Below are 16,158 nucleotides of genomic sequence, written 5' to 3'. Positions count from 1 at the left end.
TTAACGGCCCGGTCCATTCTCTCCTGATTTCCCAGGCGAGCCTGCCCCCCGCGCCCGCGCCCCCCTTCTCTGGCCGTCCCCTGCACTTGTTGCCCACGGGAGGAGCTGCTCTGCTGGGTGAGCGGGATCCCGAAGGCGGCGTCCCCGCCGCAGCCCCCCGGCAGAGCCCGCCCTGCCCGGCCCGCCGCGCCGCGCCGCACCACGGGGGAGGGCCCGCCGCGCCGCGCACATGACGGCATGGTGGGAGGCCCCGGCGGGCGGCTCGGCCGCGCCCCCGCAGAGCGGGCGGGAGCGGCGGGCCCCAGCGCGGCCCCCCGCGGCGGGAGGGCCCGGGGCAGTCGGGGCGGGGGCGCGGAGCCGGGGCCCGAGGGCCGGGGCCGGCGGCGGGAGCGCGGCCGCGCGGTGCTGAAGGGACAGCGCCCGCGGCGCCGCCCGCCCCGCCCCGCCCCGCCCCGCCCCGCCCAGCCCGGGCAGGCACCGGGAGCCCGGCGCGGCGCCCCGGGAGCGGGGCGGGGGGACGCGGCCTCCGCCCGCCGCCGCCCGGCCCCGTCCTGCACCCGCGGGAGCGGCTCCCCGGGCCCTGCGCACCCCCCGCCGCCGCACGCCCGCTGCGCCGATGCCGGGTGTCGGGGCGATCGGAGCGCGGTGCAGGCACCGGCCGCGCAGGAGCCCCAGGAAGAGCCCCGAGGCGGAGCCGGGCCAGGCCGGGGCCGCCATGGACGCGGCGATTTGGATCTACCAGTTCCGGCTGATCGTGCTGGGCGACTCCACCGTGGGCAAGTCCTGCCTCTTGCACCGCTTCACGGAGGGCCGCTTCCCGGGGCCGCTGCACTCCGACCCCACCGTGGGGGTGGACTTCTTCTCCCGGCTGGTGGAGATCGAGCCCGGCAAGAGGGTCAAGCTGCAGCTCTGGGACACGGCGGGGCAGGAGCGGTTCAGGTACAGGATCCGAGATCTCCTCCCCACCCGCCCTCCAAACCTGCCGGCCCCCAGGCACACCCTGCCCGCAGCCCCGGCCACCGCCACCCTCCTGGCACCGTACCCCTCACCATCCGACACATCTGCCCCAAGGACTCTGACGTGCCCCCCAGCCTGTCTCACTGCACCCACCTGGCTGCGGTGCCCCAAGCAGCTCTCCTCCCCCTTGCCATGAAGCCTCACCACCCCATCGCCTGACAGTGCCCCCCAGCCCAGTGGCCCGCCGTCCCTCTTGCCCCACTGCCCACCAGTTTCCCCCCATGAGCTTCCTCTTTCCCACCCTTTCCCTTCACACCCACCAGGGCACAGCTACCCTTCCCCTCCCAGCTCACAGTAGGGGGTAACAAGTGGCCTTGTCCTATTTCTCCTTCTCTCCCTCATCTTTGCCCTGGAGTCCTGGACCTAGGGTAGCAATCCCTCCTCTGCATTTTTTTCCTTCTTTGCAGCAGAAGGCCCCTGCTTCACTCCGCGTTTCTTACTTTGTCATCACCTCCAAACTCATCCTCCCCTGCAGTATTTCCCTGTGCCATTAACTCTCCCTCCCATGCAATCTGGAGAGACCAGGCCACCTCCCTGCGCTTCCTCCTTCCAGCGCAGCAGCATTGCAAGCACCAGTGCAGCCTTGGCAGTGTGGAAGCCACTGGGCAGCCAGCTACAGTCCCTTATTAGTGTTTTATCTGCCTTCTGCACCTGCTCTGCACAGATGGTTGCCAGGAGCCTTCACTAATACCTCTATCGTTTATAAGTGTGGCTAGACTGGCTCAAATGCTGCACTGAGTATTAAACCCTCTCCTTTCTCTGTCACAAACAGGCAGCAAAACTACCCTCTTTTCCTGCCCCCAAAGAGTCACGGTAATTCCCCAACATACGGACTGGTACTGTCATTCACTCACTCTTGTGACTCGGTTGTATCTGTAGTGCTTGCCACTTCAGGCAAGTTGTGTGTGGATTTTAGTTTGGGATTGAGGTTCAGAAGGTATAAACTAGGGTAGGAGGCTAATGCATAAGCCCATTTATGTGGTACCTGACCCACACACTCGTTACTGGGATGCTAGCAGGACGGTTGGAATGGGTCTCTTCACTGGCCAGAATCAATTCTTTTATGTTCCCTGTCTTCTGCTGCAACAGTTGTGCAGATTATTGCACTCATCTGAAGAGGTGGGATTTCTCTGTCTCACCATGGGACACCAACCTTTTTTTTTTTTTTCCCAATAACAAGCATTACAATGAAACAACAAAAAACTTCCCTTGGCTTGCATGAGTCACAACTTTATACTTAGTTTTGCAGGCAGGCCTCTGAAGGGTTAGCAAAGAAATTAACAGCGATAGCATTTTTCATCCTCTTTGTGCTTCCTAGCAAAGAACATAAAAAACCCCCACTTGTAAACAAGTGACTGAGAATGTATAATCTCTTTATTTTGAATTTGCTGACAAATAGCTGGGATGCCCAATGACAAGGCACTTCACTGAAAGGAATGCAAATGCAAAGAGTTTTGCATACATTTGAAATCAAATGACAGCCATCCTTTAACCCAGGAATGCTCAGGGGATATACAGTGATGAGTCATGCAGTCAGTTGCTTTTAAATTTACCATTAGTATACATCTGTGTTTTTTCCAATACCCAGAAGATACCAACTGAAGGAAGTAGTTTTAAATATCTGTGGGTTTTTTTCCTGCTGAGTTTCTTGTCAGTTGGTGTCTCAAGTATCATAGTGGTTATTGTATAGTCTGTTTTACACTTACTCAGGTAAATTATAAATATTTTACTAAGTTATACACCACAGGTTAAAAACTTGCACATTCTGTTCTCTGCTAATGGAGAAGACTACAGCTGACAAGCAAAGATGGTCTCGGGGAAGAACCAATTATTCCAAGAAGCAATCTGATTTTGTGGACCGCCAAGCAGTTTGCAGTTCTGATTCCCAGTTCTGCTCTGGTTCACTTGCATTGGGATTTTAGAGGAAGTAAAACCTGGCTTGAAAGCTCCCTGGGGAGTTTCCTGCGTCCAGGACAAACTACTGGCTGCGTAATAATCCCCTTCTTTTGGTCCCACGCATTAGGGACATTCCCAGGGGAAAAGTAAGCTCTGACACACCTGCCATCACACTTTCTTGAAAGAGAGCACTTATTTTCTTGGAACAATTGTTTTGGAAAAATTCTCACATTTGTCTAGGTCATTGCTGCTGCTGTATTTGAACTGGATTTCATGTGTGGTCTTAGAAATGATCTTTAACATGCACTGTTTGCATTATTTCTCAAATAAAGTGATTCTTACCACTTCCACAAGAAGGGTGAGCAGGCTGCAAACACTGGTGCTGGACAGTTTACTTTGAGCTCAGACAGGGCAGTTACTGACTGTATTTACTTTGACATCAGTAAGGCATCACTAAGCAGAATCTCCCATTGTGCTAAGTGCCATATGGACAACAACAGCATGATCAATAACTTTAGCACCTTGCTAGAACAAGAATGTACAGACTTGCTTGGTGTAGACTCAGGTCCGTCACGCAGACTAAGATAAATGAGGGGTACACCACGGGTTTCTTTCTATCTTGAGATCAATGTTCACTTAGATCGATCTGCTGCTTTGGCTGTGTTTCACGTCGTCTCCTTTGCTGTGATTTTTTGTTTGTTTATTTAATTTTCCTGTGTTTAAATCCAGCAATATATTTAAATCATGAAACCTCCAAGGCTATAAAGTGCTTGGTAGTGGTGGTGAGCCTAAGAATTAATTTCAAGAACGTAGGGACAAAATATTGTGGGGATGCTTCAATTATATTTTTAGCAGACTATGGCATTAGTTACCTTGTGTTTCTAACATGGCTTGAAAATAAAATGCTATCTTTCTTCTTCTTTCTGAATAAGCAATATGCATTTTCAAAATTAATACCATTACAATGCAGTCTTAATCATAGTGTAAAAATAGGTCTTCAAAATTAGATAAAGCTTTTAGTGAAAGTTTGGTTCATCTGGTAAAGATCAGTAAGATTATAATGAGAAAGGAACACTGTGAGTGATTTAAAGTCACCCTAAAGCCAAAGTCTGATGTGATTAATTAATCTTCTCATTCATTTTCAGTAACAATTGTTCAGTGGCCATCATTTTACCAAGGCTTTTCTTAAGAGTATTAGTTAGGGTCTTACATCTTAAACCTAATATTTAGATCAAGCTAAGAGAATGACTTCTGTTCCAGACAGTGTTTCCCCCCTTCTGTAATGGTAGTTTAGGCAGACTCTACATGGGAAGTCATAATTTACAAAAGAATTTAGGATCTGCATTTAACAAATATTCCCAATGAAAAATAAAGACTTTGAAGTTATCCTTTGTAAAAACATTCTAATTCATATCATTATTGTACATCACAATGTGTAACTTTTAAGGAGCAGTCTCACCTCCAGCAATTTCAAATACAGAACCATCTGGAGGAACCTTACAGCAATCAATATAAAAGTGTCATGGTTCCCTTTTACTGCTTACTGAAGTCCTACCTTTTCAGCATATCGTAGTAGGGAAATACTGGTTTTCTCCAACCCTTTATCTGTATTTACCTTTCATTTATTTTAAATGGCAAGATTATATGAAATGAGCAAAAATATTATTCATACAAGTATTCTTGCTGAAAATAAAAACTTAGGATGGTCTTGAGGATGTAAGGACAGTCCATATTTAACAACAGCATAGATAAGGAGATTTATAGTCTCTATTTATATGGAGTGGGGGAGAATATAAGAATTACCATTTTAATAGTGCTTACATTGATTTTTGTAACTCTCAGGCAAAGACGGTATAATAGTTCACATATTTAGTGTGGACTGACTGGAGGCTGTAGCACAGCCATCATCAGTGCCTGGTATGACATGCATACTGCGGCCTGAAAGAGGAGGAGCAGCGCAGTGTAGGCTTCCTGTCACGAAGGGGTTACAGTCACCTCTATTAAGTAGGAGGGTTGTTTCCTTTCATTTTGTGTAGCCAGAAGGGGACAGACTCCTTTCTGAAATATCAGCTTGCACCTTGAACTTTGTCCCAGGCAGACACGTTGGTTTGGGCACTTTGACAAGCTAAGGCTCAGAGAAGGGTTCAGAGTCTTTTGTGAAAAAGAAGCTGAAAGAGAAGGCAGCAAGGAAGTACTGGGCACAAAGGAGTAGAAGGAAGACAGTGGTTTAGGCAGGAAGATAAGACACATGAATAAAGACAGATGCAGGGATGGATTTAAGAGTTCAGTCTCACTTTCATTCAAAGTCACGGGCAGATTTACCATATTCTAAATCTGAACGAAGTCCTGGTTCCCACTTCCAGCCAGCACCTCCTCTGAACAGTTTCCTGGAAGGAGATGGCAGGCTTCTTTGCTACCTCTCCAGTTTTAGAAGAAAGACTGCTATTTGGCCATTACTTTTTCACCCTAATCCCACCCTGTCTGTAATTTAAGGCTTTCCCTCTACTAAAGGAAGTACTCCCCTTTCCCTCCTTCCCCACAGAAAATTAATCATGGTGCTGCAAGTAACACATTCCCTTCCATAATGCTAGCTTAATAACATTAATCAGCTGAACCAGAAGCTAGTTTGATTAGAGAAGCCATCATTTCAACAGGAATTTAGGATCTGCATGGGGATAATTTGAAAAATGGAAATTTGAACATCCTTTATGAATAAGTTGGAATACATCAAACCTGACCTGTCAGCGGTTCCTCATCCTGACTTGAAAAGCTGCAGGACCTTAGGGTTCTTTTTCCTTCTGTTCAAAAAGTGACAACAATAAGGAAGTTAAAAACTTCATTTTGTTTTTAGTCTGACCTTGCAGCACTTACCAAAGTGTGTATAGTTATGTAAGTGGAATCCCTGCTTGTGAAAGAACACAAGAAAGGCCAGTCTGATTTTGTCTGTGGTCTATACGTGGATATCTTGTCTCTGATAGAGTCTGAATTATCCTGAGTACTCTGCTATCCTCTACTGTCAACTTGAGGGACTTCTGGAGACTGATGCCAGATTTTCTATTTACTAAAGCTCACTCAGTCTTTCGTTCAGGACTTGTTCCGCCTTTCATGGAACATTCATAACATAGTTCCCAAGGAGATCTACAAGTCCACCAGCTGTCACATGAAGAGCCTTTTACTGTCAGCCCTCCTTATCTTTTGTTGGCCACCATGCACTCCCATCATCAGACATTTTAGCGAAGACATATGAAGTCAGAATCATTTAGGTTGGAAAAGACCCTTACACTGCCAGCTCCATCACTAAACCATGTCTGTAAGTGCCACATTACCATACAGCACATTACCATGCCCTGTAAAGGATATAAAGCTGTATGTCTCCTGAGCAAAACCCTTTGAGCAGCCTCTGTACCATGGGCTCTGTGAACACTGACCTTGTGCCTTGTGAAATAGTGCACAAGGAATCTGTGTGAAAGACAGGTACCTCCACTGTGCTAAAGGAAAGTTCCTCTGCGTTTTGTGCGGAGTTTGAGCACATCTGAGGATGTTGGCGTGCTCCTGGGAAGCCCTCCCAAGCAGAACCCTTCCAGGCACTCAGCTGGAGCAATATTTTGTTTTCGGCTCAGGTCTGAGCTAAGAGGGAAGGCAGGGCTGTCCCCACTGGGTGGCTTGTAGCCCGTACAGAGGCAGAGCGCTTGGGTTCCCAGGGAACTTGTTCAGGCACCATGGCTAGATATGCAGCTGAGTGGAGCACTACTTTAGATGTTGGTGTTATAGTTCTGCTTAAGCCTTGTTGAAGCCACTTAAAAGTCCTATAATCTTCAGCAATAATATTAATAAGAGGCAAAAATTGGCCTTGCACTTAGTTTTATAGAGAAAAAAACAACCAAAACCACAGAGACACCTATCAGACCATCTAAGCCATTTTTGCATTCTCTCTAGGTGTGATACAGGGCATAAGTGAGAGGTACATCTACTTCACAGAGTTCATTTGCCAAATAACTCTGTCTACTAAAATTGTATGTCTAATCTACTCTGATTGTCATGTTTAAGTCAAATATTTTGCATCTGTAAGACGTTTCAGATATTGTTGAACAACCTACCACATTCGTGTGCCCAGACACTTTTCCCAGGTGATAGCCTAAATTTTCTGCTTCAAAATTTTGTCTTATTTGTCAGGAACACTTCCTTTTAAAATAAAACTGAAAATAATAATTCACCTTAATCATGAAACAATTCAAATATTTGTAGCCCGTATTTTAACAAACGTCATCCAGAGGGGTCTGGGCAGGCTGGGCCGATGGGCCGAGGCCCGTGGTGTGAGGTTCAACCAGGCTCAGTGCCGGGCCCTGCCCGTGGGTCACACCAGCCCCAGGCAGAGCTACAGGCTGGGGCAGGGGGCTGGGAACTGCCCGGTGGGAAAGGGCCTGGGGGTGCTGGCTGACAGCCGGCTGGGCATGAGCCCCCAGTGTGCCCAGGTGGCCAGGGGGCCAGCAGCGTCCTGGCTGGTGTCAGAAACAGTGTGGCCAGCAGGGCCAGGGCAGTGACCGCCCCCTGTACCGGGCACTGGTGAGGCCGCACCTCGAACCCTGGGTTCAGTGTTGGGCCCCTCGCTGCAGGAGGGACGTCGAGGGGCTGGAGCGTGTCCAGGGAAGGGCAGCGGGGCTGGGGAAGGGGCTGGGGCACAAGTCCTGTGAGGAGCAGCTGAGGGAGCTGGGGGTGTTCAGCCTGGAGAGGAGGAGGCTGAGGGGAGACCTTATCGCTCTCTGCAGCTGCCTGAAAGGGGGGTGTGGGCAGGTGGGGGTCAGTCTCTTCTCCACATAACAAGTGATAGGACAGGAGGAAATGGCCTTAAGTTGTGCCAGGGGAGGTTTAGTTGGATATTAGGAAAAATTTCTCCACTGAAAGGGTGGTCAAGCATTGGAACAGGCTGTCCAGGGAACGGTTGAGTCACCATCCTTGGAGGCATTTAAAGATGTGGTGCTTAGGAATGTGGTTCAGTGGTGGACTTGGCAGTGCTGGGTTAACAATTGAACTCAAAGATCTTAAAGGTCTTTTACAACCTAAATGATTCTATGATTCTCGGATCCTTTTCTCAAATGTTAGACAATCACATAACATGGTATCATATGTAACTTTAAGACTTTTTATGTTACTGTTTTCTTTTGCTACTGTTTTCTAAAGCCTTTCTAGTATATCAACATTTTTTTGGTAATGAGAAAACTAATTTCAAATTATACATACCAAAACCATAGAAAAAACAACTCTGTCTCTCACATATATTCACCCAGTTCTGGTGATTTACAGCCCAAAGTTACAGATCTTTTTAATCATCTCCATTACAGGCAATACATAGACATAACTCAATGTAATGGCTTAGATCATCAGCTAGTGTAAATCAGCATATCTCTGCAGAAGTGAGTTACAACAGATGAGGGTACTGACTACCGTGTATAAACATCTAGTAACACATGGAGGGCTGTTTTTCAGTATTCCAGTTCGTAGATACATGATACAGCATATAGAAATGCTTGGTAAATGATGCACTGCATTTTCAATACTAAACTACTTTCTTTCCTGGCTAATGCATTTCTTTGGCCTGTTTTCAGGATATTTTTTTTTAAAATGAAAGTAAGTTGTATTAGCTTCCACTTCTCCAAATTGAATCCTATTTTTGTCACTCATTTCCACTCTTTCTAGAACCACTTGAATTATTTTAATGCACTCATTTGTGTTTGCAACTGCTCATAAATTTGCAAAAAAAATGCTTAAGAAAACCTGAAGCTGATCTTTATGACACCTTTATTTAATACTTCACAAAATTTGAGACCCCTCATGTATGGTCTTAAATTCTGTAAAAACGGGTGTCATTTTTCATATCGAGGCTATTTGAATTAATTTGAGGGTAAGATCCTGTTGTCTTCACATTCGACCTGTTCAGAGAGACACTTCATAGACTTTATTGCTGGGAACATAGAAAAGGTATTTCTAAACATTAGGACAAACAATCCCTTCCTGTTATCTAAATAAAACCATTTTGAATGCCATTTGCTGTGGCTAAATGAATTTAGATACGCCAAGAAACCTAAGCCTTATCTAGCTGCGCACTTACCTATCCATAATACTACTGTTCCTGCTAATTATATCTCTACGTTCAAATTGTTATAAAACACTATGAAACGCAATGAACTGAAAATCAGAGGGAGCTACTCTTGTGGAAGGATATATTACTGTGTACCATTCATCCTGACTCCAAAAGTTTTCAGGCTGCATCCTCTTCATAATCCTAAAGTAAAATGGAATTAATTTGTGGGTAAATGATAATTTCATATGTCTGCTAATAGAGATTGTGCATCTCATTTCAGTTCAAGAATACTTGTATATATGCTAGCTATATATTTATCCTAGTAAGGAGTACTTGCATCCACTCCTTGGTAGGCTGTCACTTCGTTTAAAATGTCTCTTCTCACCTTCTCCATCCTCCTCTGTTGCTCATGATTAGAGATTTACAATCATTTTTTAGTCCCTCTATCTTTTTCTCTATATATTCTAACAAACATGTTTTCTTTTTCTAGAGCATACTAAAATTTTTTTTTCAACCAGAAGGATTTCCTTCTTCCAAAATTCTTTCCAGTGTATGCTCTGGAATGTAGAGGCTCAAAAGCAGCTAATACCTGTTGCCAGTCCCAGAAGTCTCATGGCAAAAACGAGTAAATGCAATTATAAAGAGCTTTTGAACCTCTGTGTGAGAGAGACGCTGGAGGTAGGAGTGTTCCTTACTGATGCTGTAACAAGTGTGTGTTTGCCCAGCTCAGTTATTTTTGGACAGTTTTGTTTAGGGAATATCCTTTCTTAGTCTGTTACCTTTTGACTTCTGCAAGCACAATGAATTATGATTATCTGTACAAACTTTTCCATCAAATAATTTTTCTGCAAGGAATACAAAAGGATATGCTTGTACAATGGTAAGCTTATGCTCCAGGTTTCTTGACATCTGCCTACATATTTCAGTTTGACGTAACTGATAGGAAAAAAGCAAAGTGCATGTTTGTATAAAACTGAATAACTTTAACACCAACAAGTATTTGACAAATAAATATATGGGGGTTTATTCTGTGAACATGTGCCACAGCTTGCTAATCAAGAGTGCTTTGCTGAATAACTCAGCATTCAGAGTTCACACTAGAAATTTTGGCTTCAAGAATGTTTAGAAAGTGATTTCTGAATGTAAGGAAAAAAAAGGAACATTTTTATGTGTAGGAGGTAAACTAATAAATTTCAGTTAGTTTTTTAAAAAGCAAAAACTTTTCATAAAACTTACAGTAGATAAAAACACACTGCCACATGGAAAAGTAATCTATTTATGAATGAAGTGAAAATGTATTTTAATTTTCCTTTTTTTTCCTTCGCAGATCAATAACACGCTCTTATTATCGCAATTCTGTGGGTGGTTTACTAGTGTTTGACATCACAAATCGACGATCTTTTGAACATGTAAAAGACTGGCTAGAAGAAGCAAAAATGCACGTGCAGCCCTTTCAGATTGTGTTCCTGTTAGTAGGACATAAATGTGACTTAGTGTCACAGCGTGAGGTTACAAGAGAAGAAGCTGAAAAATTGTCATCTGACTGTGGTATGAAATATATAGAAACTTCAGCAAAAGATGCCACAAATGTTGAAGAGTCCTTTACAATTCTTACACGAGACATCTATGAACTTGTAAAAAAAGGAGAAATCTCAATACAAGATGGATGGGAAGGTGTCAAGAGTGGCTTTGTTCCAAATGTTGTACATTCGTCAGAAGAAGCTGTAAAGCCCAGAAGACAGTGCATCTGCTGAATTTGTAGCATGCCAAAGAGCACATCAGGTGTTCAGAAGATGATGCCAACCTAAATAACAAAATAATAATTTTGAAACAATATTAGATCATGACATAGCTGAATCATAGAATGGTAATTTGGTTTTGTATCCTTCTGTCTACGTCATAACTTCATAAAATTTTAAGTGCTTTCTTTCTTTCCAGAGTACAATAACTTCGTGTGGTCTTCAGGAAAATAAAGTATATATTGCTAAAGGAAGTAATCCTATAGCAAGACACTGAGAAAGCGCAATAATCATCATGACAACATCCTCACTTGGGCTTTGTATTTTGAATATTGTTTAAAATGAAGGCTTGCTAGGTGAGGATCAGATGAGCTCATTGCTTTTGTTCATCCTGCCTTAGTTTTGGACAAGAAAATATTATACCTTATACTTTTTTAATGTGATTCTTTACTCAAGTGCAGGGTTGCTAATGACCATTAAAGTTTAGAATGATGTACGATTTCATAATAAAGGTAACTCTAAAGAAAGGAAGCTGAAAGATTGCTCCCATAGCAAACACTTTTGATATGACTATAAATACAAGCCTTACTAAAGAAAAAGAATGTTTTAGAAAAGATGATTTATTTGTATATGAAAATGGGGAATAGAAGCAATGAAATTTATTATTCAATATTTTCTGAATTGCCAATGAAACTAAATGTAACATCATAAATGATCCAGCTGTTATTCGACTTGTATACAAAACATGTTTCCCAACTACTGGAGTTACATTGCAGTGGCTGGGTCCCCAGCTGGGTAATTATCATAGCCACACTGATGCCTAGGGAATTATGTTAATTTACACAAACAAATTCCATATTAGCTTTAAAAAATAATCTACTTCTAAATAGAAGTAAAAGTAAGTTTAAAAATGCTGCAACCCATGGGGACCCAGGCCTTAAATTTTAATAGATTAAGGATCGTTTTATTCTCAGCCAGCAAATGTTGAACCATTGTCTAAAAAGTGAAGATTTTAAAACCAAAACTGTTATGAATAGAGTGTTTGAAGAGGAGAGAATTTCTTAAATAATGCTTGGCTACAGAGAGCAAAGTTGGAGAACCCCTATTCGAAGAAAGTAACACATAATAGCTTTTAATAACAATAATAATAGGAGAAATCTGTGATAATGTAGCATTTTACTGAGCTTGAGGTCATCTTCCTACTCCTCTGAATATAACACACACTAGCTTTATGCAAACCATGCCCTATATGTCTAGCACTTAAATACCAAATAGGTCTATTTCTATCTTATTGTAGTGGTATAACAAGTTGACTTGATCTCCAGAGTTGATAAGCATCTACAAATTTATCTGGGCATACTTATAACCACTGAACATTAAGCCAGTTATCTTCATATAAAGGTGTGTTATTAAGTGTTACCATTCTCCATTTTCAAGACCAGGCAACAAGTCTATCTAATTTAAATTTTTTCATCAACAAACATTTGATTAGTTTTCCCTCGGATTAATTCTAGGTCCTCTCACAATCCTTTTGTAAATATTCCGTAGTATAGAGACAGATTTTTTGGTTCCAACTATTTTATTCATTTAGGGCCACTAAAATTATTGACTTCAAAGGCAACTGAAAGGTTAATTAATTTTTTTTATAGCCTGAGTCTCACTTGCACTGAGTCACAGTTACACTGTAATAGAAGGATACAGAGGCCTTAATACAAACAGTAATCAGCCTTAATTCATTAGCAGTTAAAACAGTTAATTCTAGTCTCAGCATGCCCCAAAGTAATTGCTGTGAGCCTGATTATTAAACTACATATATTAGTCCATTTACACCAAATTTTGATTTGAGGGCATTTTAGTCCCTCTTTACAAAGTAAACATGACTACAGATGCCAGAAGGTTGTGCATAATTGGGTTGTGTGCATTTGACACTGATTCCCCTATGATACTAGGCCCATGTTGTGTATCTCAGAAGATCTTCTCTTAGTTGTTTAAGAGGACAGAATAGTTTTTTAAGAGGCCAATGAATAAATCGGTGGCTGGGGAGTCAACAGACCCAAAGTCTACCACTGGTTCACTGTGTGTATCTAAGCAAGGAATATACGTTTGCTGTGCCTCACCTTCTGTATCTCAAAAATAGAGGTGATCGTTCTTCCTTGAATTCACAAAGACTGCTGAGACCCAGTATGACTGTATGATCTTCAATCTGGACTCTTCTCTGTGTGCTACCCATTGTAGTGTGCTTAGCACCATGGGATGTGGATACTGTTTTCTTCTGCCATACCAAAAAAAATAATTAAAATATTAAAACAGCTTTATAAATACCAGGTATTGCTATTACTATGAATCTACATTTCATTACACATTTCATTACTTTCAGGTTAAAATCTCTTACCTTAAACTTTTCTTCCTGAATACTCTGGAGCCAATGAGCTTTTCATTCTGTATGAAAAAAATCGGGTGTGTTAGGGAGGGAAGGGACTGGGAGAAAAGTGGAGGGGAGGGGAGGTGTGAACAGAGAATAAACAATCATCAGAACAGAGCCTTAATGATCTCTACTGTCAATGTTGTAGTGTCACATTTATTGCACTGGGAATAGATCTTTTAACAAGATTCAACTGTGTAAGGAACTGGTATTGTCAATGCAGCTAGGAGAAATTCACTGCATTTTAAAGTAGTGTGCACATAGTTGTCTTATTTGTAATTCCAAAAAATGTAGACTAACATGTACATCCAAACACTGTCTATCTTGATGATGTATTAAACCACTACTGTACCTTCTCACTACACACTTGCAGTTAATAGAAATGTCTGATAAATAGATTATTTGCAGAAATACATAATTTTGTTTTCAAATGCTTTGCAGTACAGTATATAAGTAACAGCTTGCATAGGCTGTACAATGGATTGTAGTTCAGTGCATGTATATTTTTTTTCCCCAAGGAAGGGAAAATATTGATACCAGAATGAAATTTCCAGAGATTACAGAAATTAGAGGAATCAAATTTGGCAGCCAAATTAATAAGTAGAAATTATTTATTAAGAAAACACCACAAATTTTCAAATTAAGGTTTGGTAAATCCCAGCTAGGAAAAGGAAAAAACTGTTGAAATAGTAAACGGTTTGCTCTGCGCTAAGATCTCTTAGGCCACCTCCAAACTGTTACTGGTACCCAAGTTGCCTAACAAAGCAAAGACAGGCAGATGCACTGTGCTCACAGGTATTCCGTCTCAGTGTTTCAGCTCCCTTATAGAACACATGCGTCATTGCTCTCTTTTTACATAATTAACATCCAGGGAGAGTGCTTTTCCCCCAGCTGTAGACCCCAGCACATGACATCAGCTGCTCAAAGTCTCCAACCTTGCCTTTTGCCTGGAGCTGGCACAGCAATCTCAGCAGCCTTTATTCAGCCTTGAAAAGAAAGAAGGAGGCTGCAGATCTGTTCTCTGCATGGGCATGGAAGCATACCACAAGCATGCTGAACTGTTTAAAAAATCATTAAATACCAAAACACAGTTGTCAACAGCAATTCGCATTGCTCATTTCTTATAGTCCAAAGACAATCTTTTAAATAAATGAATGAAATTAAAATTCTAAGAGAGGAATCTGTAAAATATAAATATCTCTAAAAAGTCTAATGGATAGGACTGCACAACAAAATAAACTGCTTCTAAAAAAACCTCCACAGGTCCAAGCATTTGTGTAATGAACCTTTGCTCTACTACTTAACTGTATGCAGTAGCACCTACAATGCCTAGGTTTCTTAAGGATAATAATGCTATCATTGAATGTATTTCAAACTAGAAGAATTCAACCAAAATTTCATCTGCCTGATCCTCAGAGAAAAAGAATTACTGTTTCTCATGAATGCATGTATACTTGCTTCCCAGCTCATTTCTAGTAGTAAATCAACATCTAGGTCCAGTGCTATATTCCATGAGGCTCTCCTCTGAAAATCAACTACCTACGTATGCTGTCATTTTACTCAGCAACATTTCCTCTTCTGTGAGGCCAACACAGCTGTGGAAAAGCTGAATTTTGCTTTTGAGCATAGCAGAATTGTTTATCGTGTTTCAATGAACGTGCAAATCTAATGAAAGTAATGTGATTGAAGATGTGCCAGTTGGGCATAATATAGAGACTATGAAGTTGTACAGGTTCCTGAAGACAACTTGCCTTGCATAATACTTAATTAGTGGGAGCGTAGCATATGTGTGAAGAACACTTAAGTTGGTTCTGCAAACCCAAAATCATTTTGCTAAGCAGCACTTTTAACATGAAAGAGCTGGCTCTACAGGCACAGGACTCCACAGAGCAATTGTTGTGGAATAGCAAACACATGGCCAAATTGCGTCCAGGAAAAGAACCTGATAGCACAAATCCCCCAAAATCTATACACAGTGTGAGCTTTTTATCCCTGGGGAGACAGGGGACAGCTGTTCAGCAGCAAACACCACCACAGCACTTGCATGGCACCTCCTCCCATGACTGTCCACTGTCCACAGAGGCCAGATGGGAACAGGGAGTAGCAGGCTCTTTATGTAGGGGTAGGTAAACCTTCACTTAAACTCCAACTGAGGAATCCAAAATCGCATTCCCGAGCTGCTAGAATGCATCACTGTGTTTGAAAGTATTTCATTCACTCATTTCTCAGAGAAAGTCATGTTTTAGGCTAGGCCTGAGCTACATGGGGATGGACACTCCGTGTGTAATCTGCTGAGAGACTACTACTGCATGTCAGCAGCGCCGTAACCCAGCTGGCACCAACCTCCAGCAGTCTCACAGGCTACAAGGGCAGCGCATACTAAGAACAACACTGAGTACCTTCACCAGCTGCTAAAGGCCCACCTTGCAGCTAAGAAGTTTCTACAGAAAGAGAAGAGTAGAAGCAACAAAAAGGAACGCTATGTAAATGGAATTAATGCTTAGGCCAACAAGCTGAAGCTTCAGCTATCGTTTAATTACTGTGATTGCTCACTGCTGTGGCTTCAGATCTGCTTGTGTGCAAACTGATTTCTCCTGCTCCAAGGAAATTGTGGAGGGACAAAATGAGCCTCCTGTAGCAATAAACTCAGTCACCAGGGAAATGAACGAACAAGTTAAGGGTGGGAAGGAAGACACAGATTGTTTCTTCCATCCCTGCACAGCCCCAGGGGAGCAATGAGACTAACCACTGCCAGAGCCCTTAAGACCCTACAGTAATTCCCATCACTGTCAGGGGACTTGCAGGATGAAGGGAAGTGCAAAGGACCCCCAGAGTCAGCACAGAGACGCAGGCTATTGACTCCCCAACTCCAGCAGCTCCCTGAGGATCAGTCGGTTCTGTGGGACAGCTGCAGGAGACAAACGGTTGGGTATAACTCTACATGGACACTACATCTACGTTGCAAGCTTCTTCTGCTTTCACCTTCTCCTCGACTGGCTTCTTTG

General features: G+C 42.9%; 1 protein-coding gene across 1 annotated transcript; it reads left to right on the top strand.

Moving 5' to 3' along the window:
- Nucleotides 1–284: 284 nt before the first annotated feature.
- RAB39A (RAB39A, member RAS oncogene family) lies at nucleotides 285–13,517 on the top strand. The gene is made up of 2 exons (XM_055803127.1): nucleotides 285–939; nucleotides 10,320–13,517. The coding sequence occupies exons 1-2, from the start codon at nucleotides 617–619 to the stop codon at nucleotides 10,744–10,746; spliced, it is 750 nt and encodes a 249-aa protein (XP_055659102.1). The 5' UTR covers nucleotides 285–616; the 3' UTR covers nucleotides 10,747–13,517.
- Nucleotides 13,518–16,158: the final 2,641 nt, after the last annotated feature.

Source organism: Falco peregrinus, chromosome 4 (genome assembly GCF_023634155.1).
Source record: "Falco peregrinus isolate bFalPer1 chromosome 4, bFalPer1.pri, whole genome shotgun sequence".
Taxonomy (NCBI): Eukaryota; Metazoa; Chordata; class Aves; order Falconiformes; family Falconidae; genus Falco; species Falco peregrinus.
Note: the sequence above shows the minus strand (reverse complement) of the source record. Positions and strands in the feature narration are given on the sequence as shown.

Bases quoted from the DNA above. Each gene is read 5' to 3' on its own strand.
- RAB39A (XM_055803127.1), top strand. From the start codon at position 617: ATGCCGGGTGTCGGGGCGATCGGAGCGCGGTGCAGGCACCGGCCGCGC. The intron at 940-10,319 runs GTACAGGATCCG...TTTCCTTCGCAG, and splicing joins GCGGGGCAGGAGCGGTTCAG to ATCAATAACACGCTCTTATT.